General features: G+C 42.2%; 1 protein-coding gene across 7 annotated transcripts in view; it reads right to left on the bottom strand.

Moving 5' to 3' along the window:
• Nucleotides 1-20215, bottom strand: part of LOC122396135 (venom dipeptidyl peptidase 4-like) — a 203844-nt gene that overhangs the window by 19890 nt on the left and 163739 nt on the right. For all 7 annotated transcript variants that reach the window (XM_043394280.1, XM_043394279.1, XM_043394276.1 and 4 more), the window contains one exon: nucleotides 4717-4939. In XM_043394280.1, the coding sequence (XP_043250215.1) occupies nucleotides 4717-4939 (223 nt within the window). The remainder of the gene's footprint in view (nucleotides 1-4716; nucleotides 4940-20215) is intronic.

Consider the following 20215-nt stretch of genomic DNA (forward strand, 5'->3'; position numbering starts at 1 on the left):
TTAAAACATCCAGCAACTGCGCGGAAGAAGTCTGAACGCGAAGGAGAAGTCTAATTTCCTGAAGGATTCCATCTCTGCCAGACGTTCTTCGTACCCCATTAAAGATTCGACATCTAAAATCAGCGAGCAGAGTATTTCCACTCCGATATTACGGGCGGGCATCGTTGGGCGCAGCCTGGAGACAGAGGTTCGGTGATGCAAGAACAAGACACTTTCCATTCATCGTTTTCCTCTTAAGAGAAGGAAATTAGTTCTTCCGACGTCGGTCTGGATGGGGAAGGCGCTTGTCCGCGAGAAAAGCCGATTACCAGCTGTAATCGTCCAGCATTGAACGGTTGATAAAGAAGCTGAACAGTCGAATCTTTGCTTCCCACCTTTCTTCTCTTCGTTTTCGTAAATCGCGATAGGCGACGCTCTGTGACGCTTCGGCTCCTTTCAATTCCCGTTCATCGTGTTCCGCCTTTTTTCGGATAATCTAATTACGCGCTGGATAATCGAACGCCCCCCCCCCATCCCCCCATTCACCCTCTAACGAAACTGCCGACGTGCTATTGCTTTCCCATTGACCGTGCCGTTTCCCTTTTTATACTCTTTACACCGGCTGTTCTCAGCATCCTCTCGATGAATTTGAATCGAGCGCCAAGTTGATCCGAGGGAGGAACGAGTGGTCTTGTAAGGCGGCGTAGCACTTCTGTTTATTGAAACTGCGACGTCGAGGATGGGGGAGAGGACAAAGGCGCGAAATTTAACGCCTTCGCTTGACTCCTCGTTCGATGAAATTGATACTATTAGGACTGGGATAAGTAGAAACCGATGGGATGTCTCTGGATCCACTTAGAATACTCTACAAGGCGATGGTATTATTTTTATGAACGAGGCTCAAAGGATGCATGTGTGCCTGAATACCGAATTAGCACTGTACAGCGCTGCTTTGCTGAGGGTAGGAACTCGTGACAATCGTAGGAGGCAGAAAAGGAAAAGAGGGGGTGCGTTTCGTCCGGGCCTGCTAGTGGACTCGTCAGTAAAGCTTTTTAGCAGACCCTGCCTTAGACGACTGGGATATTGGGAAGTCGGTCGAGCGCTTGTGAGAGCGCGACCCCTCTGGTGGTGACCATGGGAGGCGACATCACAGCACTTTGAGTAGCTTGTATTTAAAGTTCAAATACTTTGGAGTACTTTGGAACAGTATTATCGATACTCAAATACTTGAGACGTCTTATTTAAGCACTGGTATTCTAGTACTTGAGTTCGGATCCACAAATACTAGTGTTCAGGTACTCAAGTCATGCCAGTACTTGAGTCATTTGTGCTTAATTATTTGTGCTATACTGCTTAGCTGCTGGAACTCAAGTACTTTCATCCCTCTACTCAAATTGTAATACTCATACTCTGATATTCAGGGATTTGAAGTGTACTACTATACAAGTTTTTGAGTACGTGATTCATGTTATCCAAGATCTAGGGCTAGTACTCAAGTTTTTGAGCCCTGCTACTCATGTACTAGTACTCGAATATTTGAGTCGTGTCACTTAGGTCAAGTTCTGTTACTAGTACTCGAGTATTTGAATTCTACTATGAAGTCACCAGTACTCGAGTACTGGTATTCGATTACGTAAGTCTGTATTAGCTATCTGTTGCGTAGAATTGTTATATCGAGCCTGAATGGTTACGAACGATACGTTTGATTCCGATTCGAGAGAATCGCGATTACAAATGCACTTTATTTGTCGTTTAATCGTTGTCAGACATCGGAGCTCGTATACATTTTCGCGTAGGCCGCGCAAAATGGCCGACCCGGCCGGATCGTGTTTGTTTGTTAAGCGGTGGTAAAATTTATTTAATTCGACTCGCTGATAACAGTTTCATGTTGCGTGTACTCGTCTCTGATAAACGCGATTTTACCGCGACAAATTGTTGTCCGCGTGGCCCCGCAACGATTTGTCAAACGATTATAAAACGTGCCATTTCGCCGTATAAATAGCTTGTTTATTTATAATGGCGTCGGTGGTGCATGAAAAACGGGCAACCGACGATTCATGAAGTGACGAATAGTTTTGCGTCTGATTAATATTCAAGAGCACCGCGAACAATGGAATCGTAATATTTTCAAAACAAATTTTCACGCTTCGGATACACCGAAATGAAACGAACCGAGGGGGGAACGAAGATTTAATCCTTTGTAAAGATTCGTGGCGGATAAGAAAATTACTTAATTAAATTAAAATTCAATTAGGAAGTTAGATGAAAGTTATGGGGACGGAGGATTCTTACAGCGCGTACCTTCAATTTTCATTTAAATATATTCAAATGGAAATATAATAAAAGATAGGAAATGGTGAAACAACCGTGGGGCTGCGTTTAAATTAAATGTGATAGAATATAAAACAAAATGTTTTATAGAGCGAGTTCTTAAATTTGCATTCCAGAATACCGTTAAAGAAAGTTTCTACCCTTTTGGAGCACCACAGTCAAGTGAAACAGAGTCGTGAAATACGACCACGGCACAAACGAGGAAAACACTCAGAAGAGTACGAAAAGGGAAGCAGATTGTGGTAAGTGAATTAAGAAATTAGATTAAAATTAAATCACGAAAGCGAAACATTGCATTATGCAGCCCTTCACTTTTTGTTCCAAAATACTTTCGGATATATGTGGGTGTAGATGAGAGTTTTATTAGCATAATAGACCACTCATTTTCAGCAGAGTATTTATCAACACTGCGTTACAACCATATGCTGATCCTCTACAGAAATTATAACTAAAATAATATTATCCAGATGCTGTTACTGCTCGTATTTTAATTAAAAAACATGATATTATGTATTTTACACGCCTACGTTGCGTTTTCCTATTAAGGAAACAAAATTGTTATCGAATGTATAGGACGTAATTATGTATAGTTCGGCCAAGCGAAAGTAAGGTCTGCGAAACATGCTACTCGAACGGACGTGCGAAATTTATGCAGTGACAAGTTTTGTGCATGAATATTGCATGTCCTTTGACACGTAACGTAGGTGCAGACAGAATAATAAAATCGAGAACATACAGTAAACAAAGAATATTCGTTACAACAGATTTATACGGTACACAAAGGATATACACGTAAATTAAACGAAAACCAGACATACGATACGCGTGCCGCGAGCCATCGATTTATTCCACTCGAAGGAAAAAATTCAGGATCGAGTCGTGCAAGGGTTAACGTATGGAATAATTTCGAAGAGGGTCAAGCATATGGCCGAAACGTGAAATTACTTTTTCCCAGGGTAAAAGGAGCCCTTTGTCGCGATGAAATTCACACCCTGCATCGAAATTGTCGCCCATTTAGGAACTATGAAATCTCACGCGTTACATCTCGATAAACTTTTCACGTTTTCCGGGGCGGGGAGGCCGTGGCGGGATCGACCGACGGAATAAAACCCGCCGCAACGGGAATGGAGAAACTCTCGAGGGTGTAAGAAAACTGTTGAGGGGTGGGTGAGAGATCGACGGGCGGCGAAAGAAGTTCGAATATCGAGGATACGAGGCTACCTCCCCGCTCGTGATACGCTAGCGTGCCTAAAACTGTCGCGACAATTTGTTACTTCTCCGCCAACCGCGGACGTTTCTAACAATAAGCGCGGGCATAAAACATAGATCCGAAACGTGAGGTCGGTGGAGTGCCGGCGCTTCCGGGACACTGACAAATAACTGTGGTACACGTACAAGAGATCGACGATTTATCGGACAGGGTTTGCTTATGTAGCGACTTCCCGCGATCAAGCTGGATTTTTCCCGTCTCTGGTCCACGAGTTCGTGCATAGGAATAAATCTTGACGATGTGCATTCGTTCGTGAACGCGCGAATTAAGCTTTAAACATTGCTGCGAATCGCGAATGTTATAAATAAAACTAAACCATCGATGTTTTATTAACGTTCGAAATCCGTATTCCAGCCATATTTAGTTTTATTAAGTTCAAAAATATTGAATTGGCTTGTTGAAGACTGTTAAAATATTTATTGTTTGTGAAAAACAAGCATTAAGTATTATTCTGACTGATTAGAATATAGTAAAACCGAAGGAAACTAGGTACTGATTTTAAGTAGAAATATCGAGTTCTGGCCAGACAGGGTAGGAAAATCGTATTTCTAAAGGTTATCGTCCACTTAGCAACCTCCGATTCTTATGAAATTTGGTACGCAGGTAGAAGAGTGAACAACATTACACACGTATTTTTTTAATAGCCTGATACTTATAGTTTAGGGGTGAAAACTACCCTAGAAGTTGTAAACGTAGTTAGTGAAGATACCTCAAAAAATAATGGAGGTAGACAAAAATGTGCAATATAAAAATACTTGAGCTTCTAACGAACAATCGGTAGGAATCGATAAAAATATGATTAAGTTATAGATGGCGCTACTGTTGCCCCCGAAACGAAGCCTCGTATCAAACAATTTTATTGCACATTTTCGGTCAAGCTTTTCGCAAAGAACTCTACTTGTTGCAACTCAGCCTATGGAATTTCAGGAGTAGGAGTAAATCTTGGCATTGTAGAGGGACGAGAAAGATTCGTCGTAAATTAAAATTGGCACAATACGACTCGTAATTCTTTCTAGAAATAATCCTTCTTTATCTCGAATATAGAGTGTGTTTTCTGGGCCGTGCATAATGCTTGGTACACTCTGTACCCTAGCGCGAACCGCGTTCAACACCAACGACCAACAACGCCCACTCACCCTGTTGTAAATGGCGATGTCAGGCACTCCAGGGCCGGCGCAAGTGAGCACGTAATGCGAATGATCGGTGGAAAACTTGGCCGTGTTGTACAGACACCGACTTCTGTCCGTTTCACGGACGATGCTGCAGCTCAAGCACTTCGGTTTGCGGTCCGCGCCACGCATGGATATCCTGTACAGATGCTGCACCGCGGACTCCTTCTCCGTCGTGGCCAGGTAGTACCTACAGAACAGGTAAAAAAATGTTAAGCGTTCGTTTGCATAGCTCGTACCGCCTTTAATGGCTTTGTAATCGCCCAGCAGGGGCTGGAATTTGCATTTCAACGAGCTTGTTCTGCTTAAGGTACTAACTAACACACCGCTGCTCACCACCGAAAAAAAGAACATCTTGATGCACTCGTCTCCGCTTCCGAGCGCTCTTCGAGTCCCTTCGAATCGGAGACTGCCGAATTTCAAAATCATTTTAGTTTATTTGGGAGTCTTCCCACTTTTTAAAAACGTTCTTTGTATAGAAAAATACGTTTTGAGAAAAGAAAAGAAATTTTTTTAACAATACATGAGTCGAGATTGTACACGCAGGACTCACGATGAATGTTTTCAAGGTGAGGGTCAAGTTTGGCAAGTCTTACGTCAGTGGCGCCGTTTCGAACCTGTAAAGTCTGATTAATACGTTCCGCTACCACTGCGAGTAGTCGAGCCAGCGACGCGATCGTACCGACGGTTCCATTTGCATTAATGCGGATCGATTGCTCGCACTTAATCAACGCGTGATTAACCCGAATAACGGGGCTTCTTTCTCGGGTTAAATTCGGATCAGTTTCGAAGCGCTGATAAATTATCGACAACAGCGAAAACGTTTTTGAAGGAAACGATCGAAAGCAGAGGGTAGAGGGGGCACTTGGCGCGGGAGATTAATCGAACCGGCGTTAAAAATTGATTCAATGCTCGGCTCTCTTAGACGTTGGGCGAGTAGGTTGAAAAATTTCGAAACGGTCAATCTTTCGGAGTACTCCGGTTATACGGCTCGTTCTCGTCTGACTTCCACCGAAAATTCGACCCTCGTTTATTCTTCACGTGCACAGACACGCGTTTCCATAAAATTGAACAGATCCTCTTAAGGCCAACTATGGCGCCACTTTAGGCCGAAGGAAACTCTAAACTGAACTCATTTCACCGGAATGAGTCAGCACTTCGAACCCCCTTCTTTTTATGTCTACGTTCTCCGCCGCCTAGTCACGTACCACAAAATTTCACGACGCTACACAATTTTCCTTGATGCCGATATAATGCCCATATAATGCCACGATTCTATTTACACTCATCGAACCACGATCTCTCCAGGGAGGTTGTTTCCATTCCGTCTACCTAGTTTTCTTTAACCTGACACCACTTCGGGCTGCAGGCCGTCTCGGAGTAAACTTTTTTCCCTTAAAAGGGCACGCAGTTTTTGTACCTCTGACAGCTAAACTGGAACCATTTTTTCAGGTTGGTTTCGAGTCTGATTCAACGTAAGACCACCCTTTCGCGCTCGATAGTCTTTTTACCCATCTCGACGCAGACAATTGGTCCAGTATACCATGCTACCTAATTATTAGCAAAGTGGGGATTTGGAATGTCGGGTCAAACACTCGTCGAAGACATAAAGAGCACTTGGACCTTCATCGATTGTAGATAGCCTCCCTAGTCGAACCTATTGAAACCTACATCTGTGTGTATGTGTGTGGTTACTCCAGAACTAACCTCTTCGCGTCCAATGGTGCTCACTGCAAAAGCTAAGATCCAATCCCGAATTTAAGCAGTACAGTGAACTCGAAATCGTTTGCCCAACTTTTGAACTTGGACAGACTTTGACCTCAAGTTCCACGAAGGGTAACGCTGTAGATTTTTGGCTATTTCAAAGTACTGAAATTATATCGACCACCAAACAAAATACATTTTTTCAAGGGACGATTGGGATTTTTAGGACATACTAGTCTACTTGTTCTTAGGACTTCGTGTAAATTTATACTGAATATTGTGTGTAGGATGAGACACTCCGAATTCTGCTCGCGTAACTTTTCGACTGTACATTTACATTGATCAAATCCCATTCTTTCAAGGGAAAGATGTTTCAATTTTCAGTGTGCAGCTCCCTCAGACTGGAGTCACTTTAGATTGAAATACAATCTTTGTTAAATTTATTTCTCTAGGAGGACGTCGACTTGGCTCCCTTAAGCTGATATTCTGCGTCATCTACGGCTGTAAACGCATTTAACGTGGGAAGAAAAGTTAAAGTAAATAGGAGTGGTAATCTTCAATTGTTTTGTAACAGAAGATAATTTGTTTCCAAGATAATATTTCTTCAAGAGACAGAAGTAATTTACCTTCTTTATTTACAGAAAAAATATATGCACTCTTCTACAACAATACCAGAATTTTCCACTCAGAAAGGGTGAGTTTCAAAACTTTGTAAAGTGAACAAAATTACACAGGAGTCAGATGTTTATAAAGTGTCGCTATTTTATCAATTTTGAAAATTTTTTAATTATACTTATTGTTATCATAGATGGACATCTGCGAGTTGTAAAACCCTTCGACTTTTTGAGCTAGCTCAATTGGAAGCGGAGATATTACATTTTTTTCAATTAACAATAATATTCATATTATTTGTTTGAAACCTAACATAAAAAAAATATTCATTGAATAGCCATAGCGTGACAAATAAATGGTGAAAATTTCAAATGAATCGATCGTACGGTTTGCTTGGAATAAATTCCTAAAGAGCCCTTAGTTCTCTTCCGAGAATACGACGTTCGCTTAAAAATTGACCTGCATCACTGTTTTTTAACACTTTAGGTCCTATTGCACGTTCTACCCTCTTGCAGAAACTTGATTTGTTGAATGATATAAATATTTATTGACCAGATCTAAAGTGGAAGACATCGTTCATCTTTGGAAGGCTCATAGAATACAAGTTACTCTTTTTGTTACTTTTTCGACGTTGTTGGCGAGTAGGAGTAAGGGCAGGGGATGGTCGAACGACGTCTGAGCAATTTCCGTGGCGCGGTTCGACGTATCCGCAGCCGGATATCGGAGGGCCAAACTGGAACCTGGGTCCCAACAGCCAGTTTTGCCCCGACTAATCCGTGTCTAATCTAAATCTGCGTCTGTCGACTCACTCCGCCGCACAGGGCCGCTTACGTCGCAATTCCTATGCGCATAGATCAGACGTAGCCAGCCGGTTGGACAAACACGCTGCCATCCGGCTGGCTTCGAGCAGCGATTCTGCTACAGAATCCAGTCTCGAGGATTCTAGACATTTTTTAATAAACGTCCATCCCTGTACCACCGGATAACAATTTTCGAGCGTCTCGGAATATCGATTCCCTGACAATATCTTTCTCCAGAATTTCAAAGATATACTATAACAATTATTTATATATTATAAAAAACCTTGAAATTTTTCTCTCTATCATCGGGAAGAATGGAAACATTCGACGTATTGAAGTTAAGTGGAACATTCTGCGAAGGGAAACCGAAGGATCCTGCGTACAATGGGGAACGGTATAATGGACATTTTGTTGAACAGTCTGACGCCTGAAAACAAATGCATTCTTGCTAAAAAACAGCAATGAATGTCAGGGTTTTAGCAGGAATCTCGCGACATGCCAGCGAAGGGCAATTAAGCGTCCTTATGTCAGACGTTCGGATCCGAGGCTGCTAGGTCTGATTTACAACGTTCCGCTACTACTGCGCACAGTCCGGTCTGTAACGCGATCAAACTACTAGGTTCCATTTGCATTAATTCGGATCGATCGCTGGCAGTTAACGAACGCTCGATCAATCCGTATTATTCCAGGTTCTTTTAATGCCAAATTCGCGCGCCGTCTGTCGATATTTCAACCTACCAACAGATGCAATTATCGCGCTCTTTAAAATATCGATTTCACCCGCGTCCATCGACTAATTTACTTATTCCTTCGCGAGTCTTTTCCCGATGTCTCTGAAAACTTTTCCCCGACTTTCCAGCGAATGATCTCGCTCGTTTTTTCACTCGATCGGCGTATTAAAACTACGTTACGTATTGGCGAAATATAAGGCTATCTTAAATGTTATACAACCTCCAAAATTGCGAATTATTATGGAAATATGTACTTTCAGCCTTTTTGCTTTTATCTATGCCGTTAAAGTTTTTGGCTAATTTAATTAATATAATATGTTCTACATTTCTGTATCATTTTTAAGAATTGGTGAAATTTATTCTAGAATTTCGATGTATTCAATATAAATTTTTTAAATAAGAGAATTTTCATGCTGGATCCTGCATTTGGTATCAGTTACTTTCATCCGTATCTCTGTTGCTCGATGAAGCCTGATTCAACGGAATTTTAAATCAGCACCGGTCCACGGTAACGCGCAATATTTTTACGGCTCGAATATAACGCGAGCGCAGTTCTTTGAAATTTATTTTAGGTAAAAAACCCATCGCGTTACATTTGATCCGACGGTGTAATTATTTTTGCCCTTAATTCATAAAATAATATAAAAATTCTTTGTCACGGTGTCAAAAGAAAACAATATTCGAGCTTCCAAAGATTGTAATTACTGTAGGTTCTGTCGGGGGATATTTGTCCAAAGTCAAAACTACGTGTCATAAATCATATAAGCGACACAGAGAATAATTTTAATTTTAAAATTTATATATCCGTTAATGAGAAATTTTTTTATTAGTAGTTCTGTAAATTATGAATTTAATATTGGACGAACCAATGAAATTTGTTTATACAGCGGACGTGATTTATTCAAAGCACTTTTGTGCGGTGATTATCGTTCGCGTCTCAATTATTTCGGTTGCTCGATCGCGTGCAGTTTAATCCAAACTTTATACTTCGAAGTTTGATCGTTTTAGTGGCACTTTCAGTCCCGTGTTTTATGCTTCCGCAGTTTTACAACCATGTTCGTACGCGTTCTTCTAACGCGGAGGAAAGAAGTTCAGTATTTAATGTTGTCGACGTAATCACCGTCACCGATTGGTCGAAATCACTTTGCAAAGTTATAAATTAATACGAGTAAAAATGCTCGGTACTTGCAACGAAGCACAAAAATAACAGCTCAATTTTAAATTCTATCCAGAACCATCAGATTATGAAATATAAAATATACACAGAAATATTTAACGGAGACTCTCTAGTTAACGAATTAAAAAATGTCGAAATATTAAAATAACGTGCGCTGAATGCAAATGGCGTGATATTAGTGCGTTTAAAAATGGTTTAAAAAAAATTGGAAACAGATCCGTTGTGTTTTCTGGGAATGTAAATATTTTATGCGTGTCGATATCATGCAACATCTGGCATACATAAAAGGGTAAACATGTGGGCGCAGTGAAATCCGAGTCGCCCAAGGGATGACAGTATGTACGCTTCGTCGAATGGTCATCGTGCTCGAATGCAACAGCAAGCTGGGGGAGGAGAAAAGAAACTCGATGTTGTTCGACACATAAATTCCTTTCCCGATATTTTTGCAAAAATGTCAGTCAGAAGCTATTTATATTTCTCCTCAGTACGGAGACAATACGTTCTTCGGCTCGAAGTTTGCGCGAAACTTGTTTATCGTGCCAGCGGCTAGAACTCGATACTGACTCGCCCTCGTTCAAAGCATTTTCCTGTTCGAATAGTCTGAAACCAGGTCGTCTGAACTATGAAATGACGAAACTCGCGTGTTTGCGCTTCACTTGTTGCGGACATTTATTCGTATTAACAATTAGAATCGTTCGCGGCTCCAAACATAAAGCGAATGTAAACAGGAAAATAATTCCAAGCTCCGCTCGATCGTAGGAGACCAGAAACAATTTTTATTTTCATTCCGTCCATTCAAAATCTGTTTCTGCCAGGTTTAATGCATTTTTTGAAACAGTTGTCGCTGCAACAATGTCACAATTGGAGTTAGTTTTTCACATCGAATGTTGTATACAATCGGAATCGAATTTTCGTATCGTTCGCGTCCAAACTTCGGATTACAAATTGTCAAGCATCAAATTCTAAATTGCCAATCGAAAAAGGTTCGTAACGTCCCTTTCGAGTTTCACCACCCACTCGTGCAATTCACATCATATCGTAGTTGAAAACTATAGAACATACTCGTTTTGTCTGTAGCAAACATTTGTCAAATTGCAACAGTATTCGATGGAATACCGAAAAGAATGTTTAGTATAGAATTCAAAATCTGTGCGTTTGTGATGTCCCACGTGTTCCAACAGAAACTGTAGTCTACACATTTGGGGGAAATAATAATTACGTTATACAATATCAAACTAATAATCTCAACATACAAATATATTATGTGGCGGAAAGTGCACAAATTAAACCTGCCTCAGACAATTTTATCGAGGTTCTCAGGATAAAGGGAGAATTTAATTTTTATTAGAAACTTTCACGACGAACAGGCCCGATATTGGAGATTAATAACGAATGAGGGGAGAATTTGGAACCCGTGTTTGCTTCGTTATCCACGAGTCACGACTTTGTTCGTTAACTCTAACAGGTAGAAGCGAGTAATTCAATATCTTACGAGAGGGGAGGTAATGTCCTGAGGGTTTGACACCCATAGCCCCAAGATCAGCGTAAACTCTCTGCCACCGAGGGTAAAATCGACGGTGGCGGCGCGAAGGGGCGAAGAGTAGGGTTTGGGGGTTGGGGGTATAGTTTCGTTGGCAAGATGGATGAGCCTCGGGTCATTCAGAACGGATTAATTTCAATATCCTGTTAATTTGACCTCTCGCGTCGACCTTAAACGTGCCCAGCCCTTCACACGCCACGTACCTTCGAGGTAAATTCGTCCAAGGGTGGATGACGTTGATGCCCACCCTTCCCTCCCTGTTCACGAATCAGACGCGATCCGGTTTTAATAGGCGGAAAATGTTCCACGGATGGGAGAATCTTCTCGCCGGAAGGGCAACCTTAAATCGTCCCTGGGAAAGAAAATTGCACCGACCTTGAGATAGCAAGTTCATTGAATAATTCGTTCGCTCGAACGATTCAAATTCATTTTTTCCAGAGGTTAAATTTATCTTTCATTAAAATCGAACACGCCCGGATACACGGAAAAATGAAATCGAAATAAAATAATCGTCGCTCTGTTCTAATTTTGAGACTATTCGGCAGTTTTGCGTATCAAAAAATAGTGAAAAGGTTTTGTAACTGCATAGATCGTGAAAATGTGGCGTATAATCTGAGCAGATTACTCATTTTCAGCACGCGAACGACGAAAACCTATAAATCGGCAACGTTGAATCGGTAAAGCTCGATGGCGTTCGATCATTAAATTATGACGGTTTTTATTGAATCCTATGCACCTGTGAAAACTCGACACCGTTGATTCAGCCGTGAGTTATTCTCCTGTTCATCATTCATACCTTTGCTCTCGGATCGCGGCACCGAATAATTTCTGATACATTAAACGTTTAGCCGTTCAATCGATTTATAGTCTCCGTTTCGCGAGGCAGCGTTCGTTTTTTAATGCCAATTCAAATCTTTCGAATTTCCATTCGTTAAAAATTTCCACCCTACGAAATTTATTGAGAATTTTCCACCTCTGACAGCTCTACTTATCGGAAACTTCTGAACATCGTTATTTTCGGTACGTTAAAGTCCTCAGCGGTACGAACTTTCCACCTACAGAGACTTTCCGCCCGCGAATTTTCCACCTTTCGAATTTCTTGTCTATTAAGGAGTATCTTCTATCGAATTTCCTAACTAAGCATTGCCTGTTTCCACATTTTCCACCTACAAACAATTTTCTTCCCGAAATTTTCACCTTTGTTGTGTTACCGTGAACTTTCCACCCACTAAATATTTCCCACCTTCCAGGAATGTTTACGTTACGAATGTTTCGTCTATTAAAGTATACCTGTGAAGTTTTCCACCCACAGAATATTTGGCCTACCAGAAATTTCCATCCTTCGAGTTTCCCCGACTTTTACGCTTACCGAACGTTGCCTCGCGCACAATTTCCCACCAGTTAAAAGTTTCCAACCTCCGAATTTTCCGCCTACTAAAAATTCACCCTTGTCAAATCTTCGAAAGTGCAATTACTCTTCTGCTACAACTCTCCCATCGTCGGCTTCCACCGTGGTTGAACAAACAGAAACCTACAAAATGGTTCTTGTATTAAGTGCGGCGTGATGGCACCGCGTTAGACGGTAATTTCAGCGAGATCATCGCCAGTGAGAGCACACATAAACCCCGGCCAAAGAGTACTTTCTAAGTTATGTATCTTATGAAAGCCGATGAAAGTTTAAGAGGAGCAATTTAAAGTTGGCCTACCATGTGAAGCTTAACCCGTCACGGCAGAAATCCGACCATCCCCGTTCGTCGAAAGCCAAGCTTTTGTTCCATCGTCCAATAGCTATTTTAAGATGATCCATTCTTTTGAACGAGTGTAATACAAAAGTGAAACTGCATTGTGCCTGCGTATGATTCATCGATCGTCCGGCCAACTATTTTTCCCCCGTTTAATTGATCGCGTACATCCAATATTGACTCTTTCCTTTTTCACGTTACACACCGGGCGCGTGGTCAGTGACGGGGGATGAAAAATTGAATCCCGAAGTTTCGGAAAGCGGTGGAGGAGGGGTGGAGAGAGAGAGAGAGAGCTGCAGCCGAGTTTCATTAATTTCGTCCCTGTTAATTCGAATTTCCCTTTAATTCCGCGAATTTATAGCCGAAAATCCTAGGGAAATTGAATCTGCAGAATCTAACTCGATTTCATTTTTGCAGCAGGTGGTTGTAAACCGATGCTCTACACGAACGTCCGAGTGTTTATACAAATTCTGACAATTAATTTCCAATTATACCGACTACGTAATTCGCCATCAACAACTTTAGTTGTCCGAGTAGAAAATAATAATCGGGGTCAATCGTACTCCCTCAGAATTACGCATTCGTGCCAACTGCACTGTGTCGAATTAAATAATAACGTTGCAAATGATTTTAATATACGAATAATAACATCGGAAACGATAATAAATGAAACAAACGTAATCAGTACCAAACGGCGGCTATTAACGTCGACGAAACTTATGACAATATATGTATAAACTGGTCCTCGTGGAACAATTAATTCTTGCATTCGGTAAAATGAATTACTCGATAAGATAACGTAACATAAATCGTAATTGTGCTTGAACTTTGCAAAAAGTAAATGACTTTTCTCAATTTTCTTTTTAGATTTCCAGAATACCGGAATCATTCCATACTATACAACGTGTTCAGAGAGTTTGATCATCAGCATGCGTTCGAACAGTGGATCTTCGGAATAGATCGGATTCCATTTAGCCGCGTGAACGCATCGTAGGTGTTTCGATCGAAACGTCCAGACCACTCTTCGGGAGACAAAACAGCAATTCCCGGTATCTTGTCAGCCAGGCGAAGTCACGTGTTCTTTGACACCGCGCGAGCAAAACACAGACGCTCAAAGCATACAATTTTTGTCGCGCGAGACGTTCGACGCTATTATCCTGAAAGCTTGCGAGGGGATGCATTCTGCTCGCCTACTTCGCGGAACAATGGCGGCGAGCTTTAAAACCGCCTTTAGCAGGGGGTAGAGGGGACTCGCGAGCGCGCGTTTTAGCCTGTTAAATGCGCGGGAATTGTCACGTAGTGCTCGTAATTCCTGAAAGACCCGGGTTTGTTTGCACGTGCGAGCCAGCACGCACGGCTTAAGGCTTTTTCTCCCCCGGTGGGGATTATTTTCGCCGCGGCTCCGCGAAACAAATCGCCCTGATAACGACCAAGTTTTTGAAACTGGTCCGTGTAATCCACCGCGAAGGATCGTCCCGTTTGCTTGACGCTGAAACTCTCCTGTCCGCGGGCAAATTTCTATTCACTCACGAGGAACGTACGCGAAACGACCCCCCCTTCGATTTTTTGTCAAATTTTCTACCTCTGTGGAATTCCTATGCTTTCATTTTTCCACCTACTAAACCCTTTGCGTTGTTAGATTTTTCTACCTAACAGTACTTTCCCCACTGAATTTTTCCTACAGAATTTTCCACCTACTAAATATTGTTTTTCATCAAATTTTCCAGTAAGAAACCCGAAACAACTGCAGTATTAGCTATCCTTACGATTCTGTTGAAGGAAACGATCTCTCTGGACGGTTCTCTCTACCCAAACCCCTAATTTGGGTTAATCTGAGAGCTCTACAAAGTTTTCCAACTACCTTTTACCACAGTTGGTCGATTGAGGGATCGAAATGGCTGCAAAATCAAACGGTAGACTGTGTTTAGAGGGTGGAACGGTGTTTGTCTTCGCGACGTCGGAGAACTTCTGGCTCTACGGCGTAAGCAACGTTCTTAGTACGCATAAATGAATGGTAGGGGTATGAAATGAATACGAAGATTCGTTGATTGCGTGCGTTCATTCCCGGAGATTACGATTTAGCGTATCGCGATTGCAGTCAGCATCTATTCGACACGGAGTCGCGCAGGAAATGGCGATGTTTGAACCAAACTGCGGAAACGGCGAGAATAATCTCGAGGATAGAATTTATGAACGAGGACAGAGCTAACGTCGAATTTCACCGAAACTTGCTCGCGATTGAAACACGAAAGTTTCGTTGCATCAATCTGGCATAACTAGACGCTTTTCTATGAACCTTTGGAGGACTTCACGGCGAGAAGTGTGTCGGATTCTATCTAATTAATTACGAAACTACGTCTGACTCGTATAAGTTTTGTTCAACCAGTTCCCGTACACGTAGCTGCGTCTTCTACGAACCTACAGATTCCTATCAAAAGCACGAAGTAACAAAATTTTATTTCGCGAGTTCAGTGGGTCTTTGCTCGACGGCACGTTGCAATTGTTCTATGCATCTTCGTTCAAAGATCGCGCGAACAAACGTTATATAATTATTTCTCCCTGTTGGATAAAATTCCTCGCGATGGAATTTAATTAGCAATTAATATCGAAGCTCCGCGTAGCTCGATGAAAATTAAAATACGGATATTGTGTTAAATTTCACTTGATCGTGTTCGATTCTTTGACAAATTCGATTGTGTAGCGCGGTTAATTAAAATTTTTCTGTAAATCCCGATTGCTCGACAGGCGCAAAGGGAGAGTTTATTAAGACCATAATACCGCTGAGTTAGTAGACCAGAGGATCATTAAATTTGATTTACGGGATTCCAGTTTGTAGTTCAAAACAGATTGTTCGATGCAAATATATAGTAAAGCGATACTCGGAAGAATCAATAGCACCCGCGACCGGCAGATATTGGACGTTCGCTGCATGTACCGGGTGTTTTTGGAAACACGGCGACACGAAAAGCTAACAAACACTTTACCATTTCGTTTTTCCAAAATGTAATATCTCAGAAATCTTCTGGCGGGAACAGCGCGTAAATATTCGCGAACGATCAGAAAACACGTACATTTGAAATATCAACGGGAATGAACGGAGCACTGACAACGTATTCGGTGACCAGAAAACGCAATTCCGAATAAAGAACGTTGGCACGAGGTAGCTGTATTTCATTGTTTTATCGCCGGCGCGAAACAAAGCATTCCGTACAATAAAACGCTCGTGATCGCAAACACGGATAAACTAATTCGCCGTTTGGTACCTGATAGGATTCGAAAACTCCTCAAGCTTCCCCAAAACGTGTTTTTGTTGACAGAGTCTGCTTACTCTGTTTTTGATTGGATATACAGAATATGGATAGTCTGTCGTCAGACAAGCAGAGCATAGATAGTCCTGTGTCAGACAAGTAGACTGGGGACGGTCTCGTGTCAGACAAGTTAGCGCGGAGGCGGGCCTGTGTTAGACGGATAGGATGGGGTCGGTCCCTTGTCAGACATGTACAAAATGGATGGCCCTGTGTCAGACAATCAGATCTGGAATAGCCTGTTGTTGGACAACTATAGTTTCTGACCAGACGAGTAGAATATTCTCGATCAGACAAATATGAGATTCTCATATTCATAAGTAGAATGTTTGCACAGACAAGTAGAAATTGGGTGCGTTAGGTCATGTTATGTTTACATTTTATTTCTATGGACGACCAATGCTGCTTTAGTTAACCGACCATGAACGACAAATATTCAATTCACCGCGCTACTTGTCCGATCATCAACGGTTACATACTACTGGCCTGGGCCAGAATGATCGCGTTTCCCGTGTCTACGTATGCGTAGCCTCCACTCCAGTTGTCTGGGCGCCGACGACCCTATTCCACTCGTACGATCTGTTCATAAAACAGCCAGTTTCGAACAGAAAAATTGCTATCGGCGATGAACCGATCGCTTCGGTATCCCCCGCGCGTTTCGAACGTATGTTAGTATTTTGCGTGGAAACTAAACACTCGAGGCTTACCGCCGGCTTCCTATTGCATCTCCGGGGCCCCCAGCCGCTGCTCTCGAAACTTTTCGAGTTTCCCTATTATTTTCCGCGACCACGACGCACGTATCGACCTGACTTCGATGCATCGGGCGAGCGGCAACACATGGCCGGAACCGACGAGATATTCGAAAAGCATTTTCATGAATTTTTCCTACGGCATCATTTCGATAAACTGGTTTTCCTGGCCGATGCATTTAATGTTACCTGTTCACTGTTTCGTGGGGGAGGGGTTGAAAAAAATTGTAAAACGCTGGGGCCAACGGATTATTTCGCTCTTTTATGGAGAGACAGGCCGGCTGAATATTTATTTATCAGCGTCGATCGCATGTCATGCGTTATGAAACTCATTGTTTATTTATCCCGCGAATATTGAGTTACTAATTTATTCGTTGCAGTCACACGCTGCGGAGTGGAACGCACGAATTTCACCAATTGAAAAATCGTGATGTTTGAAAAGCATTTTCGTGGATTTTTCCCGCGTCATCGTTTCGATAAAAATTGTTTGGAATTATTCGCGAGCAGATTACTGTACCGGGGGTAAAAAGGATAACGTTGTGAAAAGCGCGTGGCGGGTTATTGATGCGTGGGAGGTTGTCGCTTTCTGAGAGAATCCACTGTTCTATGCCGCGGCTACGTGACCAGAGTGGAGACGAGTGCGATGAAATGCAGACTTCCCCGGCCCGTATAGTTCCTTTTTCGCGTCACACGGTGGACAAAGGTTGACAGGAGCTGGCCAGAATATTGCCAACTTTATACAGTTAGGCGGAGAAAAAGCCAAGCCCGGAATTCCGGGCGCGGAGTAAAACGATGTTCCAGATATGCCACTTAAACGAAATTGTCAGCTTCGCGCGACTCAAGGAAAGCTAGATGTCCCGAGCCATTGTAAACATCTGAAAAGTCAGGGAGATTTGGGGAAATAAATTTCACGTTCGCGAAACTGCAACGTTCATGAAATTCTATCTGCCCGGGATCGTTGAATTTTCACAGCAAGAATAGCAATGAAATGGGTGAAATCCACTCCCAAATCATGGGAAAGTATATTATTTATATCAATCTATACCTAGATTGTATAGAAATTTAATTGTAAACCTCAAAGCGTGGAGTATTGGAAGGACGTCTGACCAATTTTACAGATTTCTACTTATTGGATACTGTTTACTCGACAGTGTCCGAATTCTCTGCTTTATATCGTACAGATGTGTACCGTTTATATATATTTACACTCAAAAATGCAATGCAATACTGGAAACACTATTTTAATGCATGTATTATGAGTTTGCCTGACTAATCGTGCGGCTGTACTACTTGAATCCTATGTTATATTCTTATTGCAGTGCATTCAATCGTATCAAGTGGATATTAACATTCTTGTGCCTAGTTTGATATTGTTAGCACCTCGAAAAATAATCTTGCAAGTTCGGAGGAAGCACGTCTGACCATATATGCAGAAAACTACTTAGCTTTTTAATAGAATTCTAGTAATCCATTTAACTTGGTTCGTTTATCTAATGTTATATATTTCCAAACATGTAAATATGTAATTTACCAGTTTCTAAGACCCTGTAAGTACACATATGTCTGTCTGACCAATCGTACGACTCACTACTCGCACCCTGAACTTCAGTCCATTCAATCGTATCGAGTGGATATTGAGATTCTTGTTCCCAGTTTGATACTGTTAACATCTCCGAAAAAATAATCTTGCAAGTTCGGTGGAAGCACGTCCGACCATTCGTAGAGAAAACTATTTGGTTTAGTAGTCCAGGGGGTCCTGTCGGTCGTAACTGCCGCGGTGTCCCCGGAAACGCACTCTTCGAGAATGTGTCAGGGTCGTCCGTGGATATCCGTGTCACGTGCATCCGAGGTCTCCGAGCGTATATCCATCGCGGACATCCCGGTGAACGCCGCGAGCGCCGACGTGTCGGATGTATTCTCGTCACGTTCGCACGGCGTCTTTGAATATACATTCATTGTGGATGGCCGGGCGTACGCCGAGGATTCTCGTACTGTGTTGCAAGACATGTATTATCGCGTGTACGCTGCCCCACGAATTCGCTCCACGGCGTCGCGGGTGAGCCCCTCGTAATCCCACGGCCTGCAGCCGTTTCGTAGTTCGATCACGCGCAACTTTTGCAATTAAATCTTCGTTCGATCGGATTTTATGATAGACGTGCGAGAATTTCGATTCTGAAAACCGACAAGCGTCGCCGTTCTCAACTATTTCCGGTGTCGCGCGAAATAGAAATGTCCTCTCCCCAACCTTCGACGACGTGGAACATTTAATTGGATGCATTAGAATCTTTTTTTTTTAAATTGTAGAGATAGACTGCTCCGCGCGTATCGGTTTTTCGAAATATTTGTCGGACTTCGAGTTACAAGTAAATTCACATCGATCGACGTTGCATGTTGTTCAATTACGCGCTATAGTGCATCCTGTGACGACACGGCCACGCTATTACGAATTAATGTAATCGAGCCCCGCGTTCACATAGAGTCGGTCAACGTCATCGATGAAAGAAGAGCGAACTGTGGCGGGCTGATTTATTCCACACAGGCTGCGGAGAAATGCGATTAACTGACGCGTAACGTAACTATGGGGAAACTAATCGCGAATATCCACGAAAGCGTTCAAGTGTCGATATCGATGAAAGTTTCGAGATTCGCGGAACTGACTAAAATATGGGTCGCGAATCATTCTTGTTGTTCGCCCGTGGTAATTTCACCTCGAAAGAAAGTTATCGCGCCACGTGAAAATCCTAGAATAAAAATTACAAAATTATTATTCAGCATATACTCTTGGTACGATAAAGTGGAATTATTTGTGTTACTGTTATCGCAGTTGTTGTTAAGTAGAACGAAAAACCGGGGAAAAAATTACCCGCGGATTCCGAGCCCGAAAAAGTGCATGGAAATAAAAATTCCTTCAAGAGCAGCGATAAAATGACGTTGATTAAGTGGGCGGGGTATAGTTTTTCCGCGAGTGTTAGTTTCAAAAGAGCTTTCGCGAGGACGTTTTTACAAGCGACATAGTTTTCTCTCATTAGCTTAACGAAGTTCCTTTGCGCAATTAAAATCTTAATTATTATTATCATTATGACGGCCGGCAACGTTTTCACGCTGC

This window comes from Colletes gigas, unplaced genomic scaffold, assembly GCF_013123115.1.
Source record: "Colletes gigas isolate AHSC1104 unplaced genomic scaffold, ASM1312311v1 Colletes_gigas_Sc00007, whole genome shotgun sequence".
Taxonomy (NCBI): Eukaryota; Metazoa; Arthropoda; class Insecta; order Hymenoptera; family Colletidae; genus Colletes; species Colletes gigas.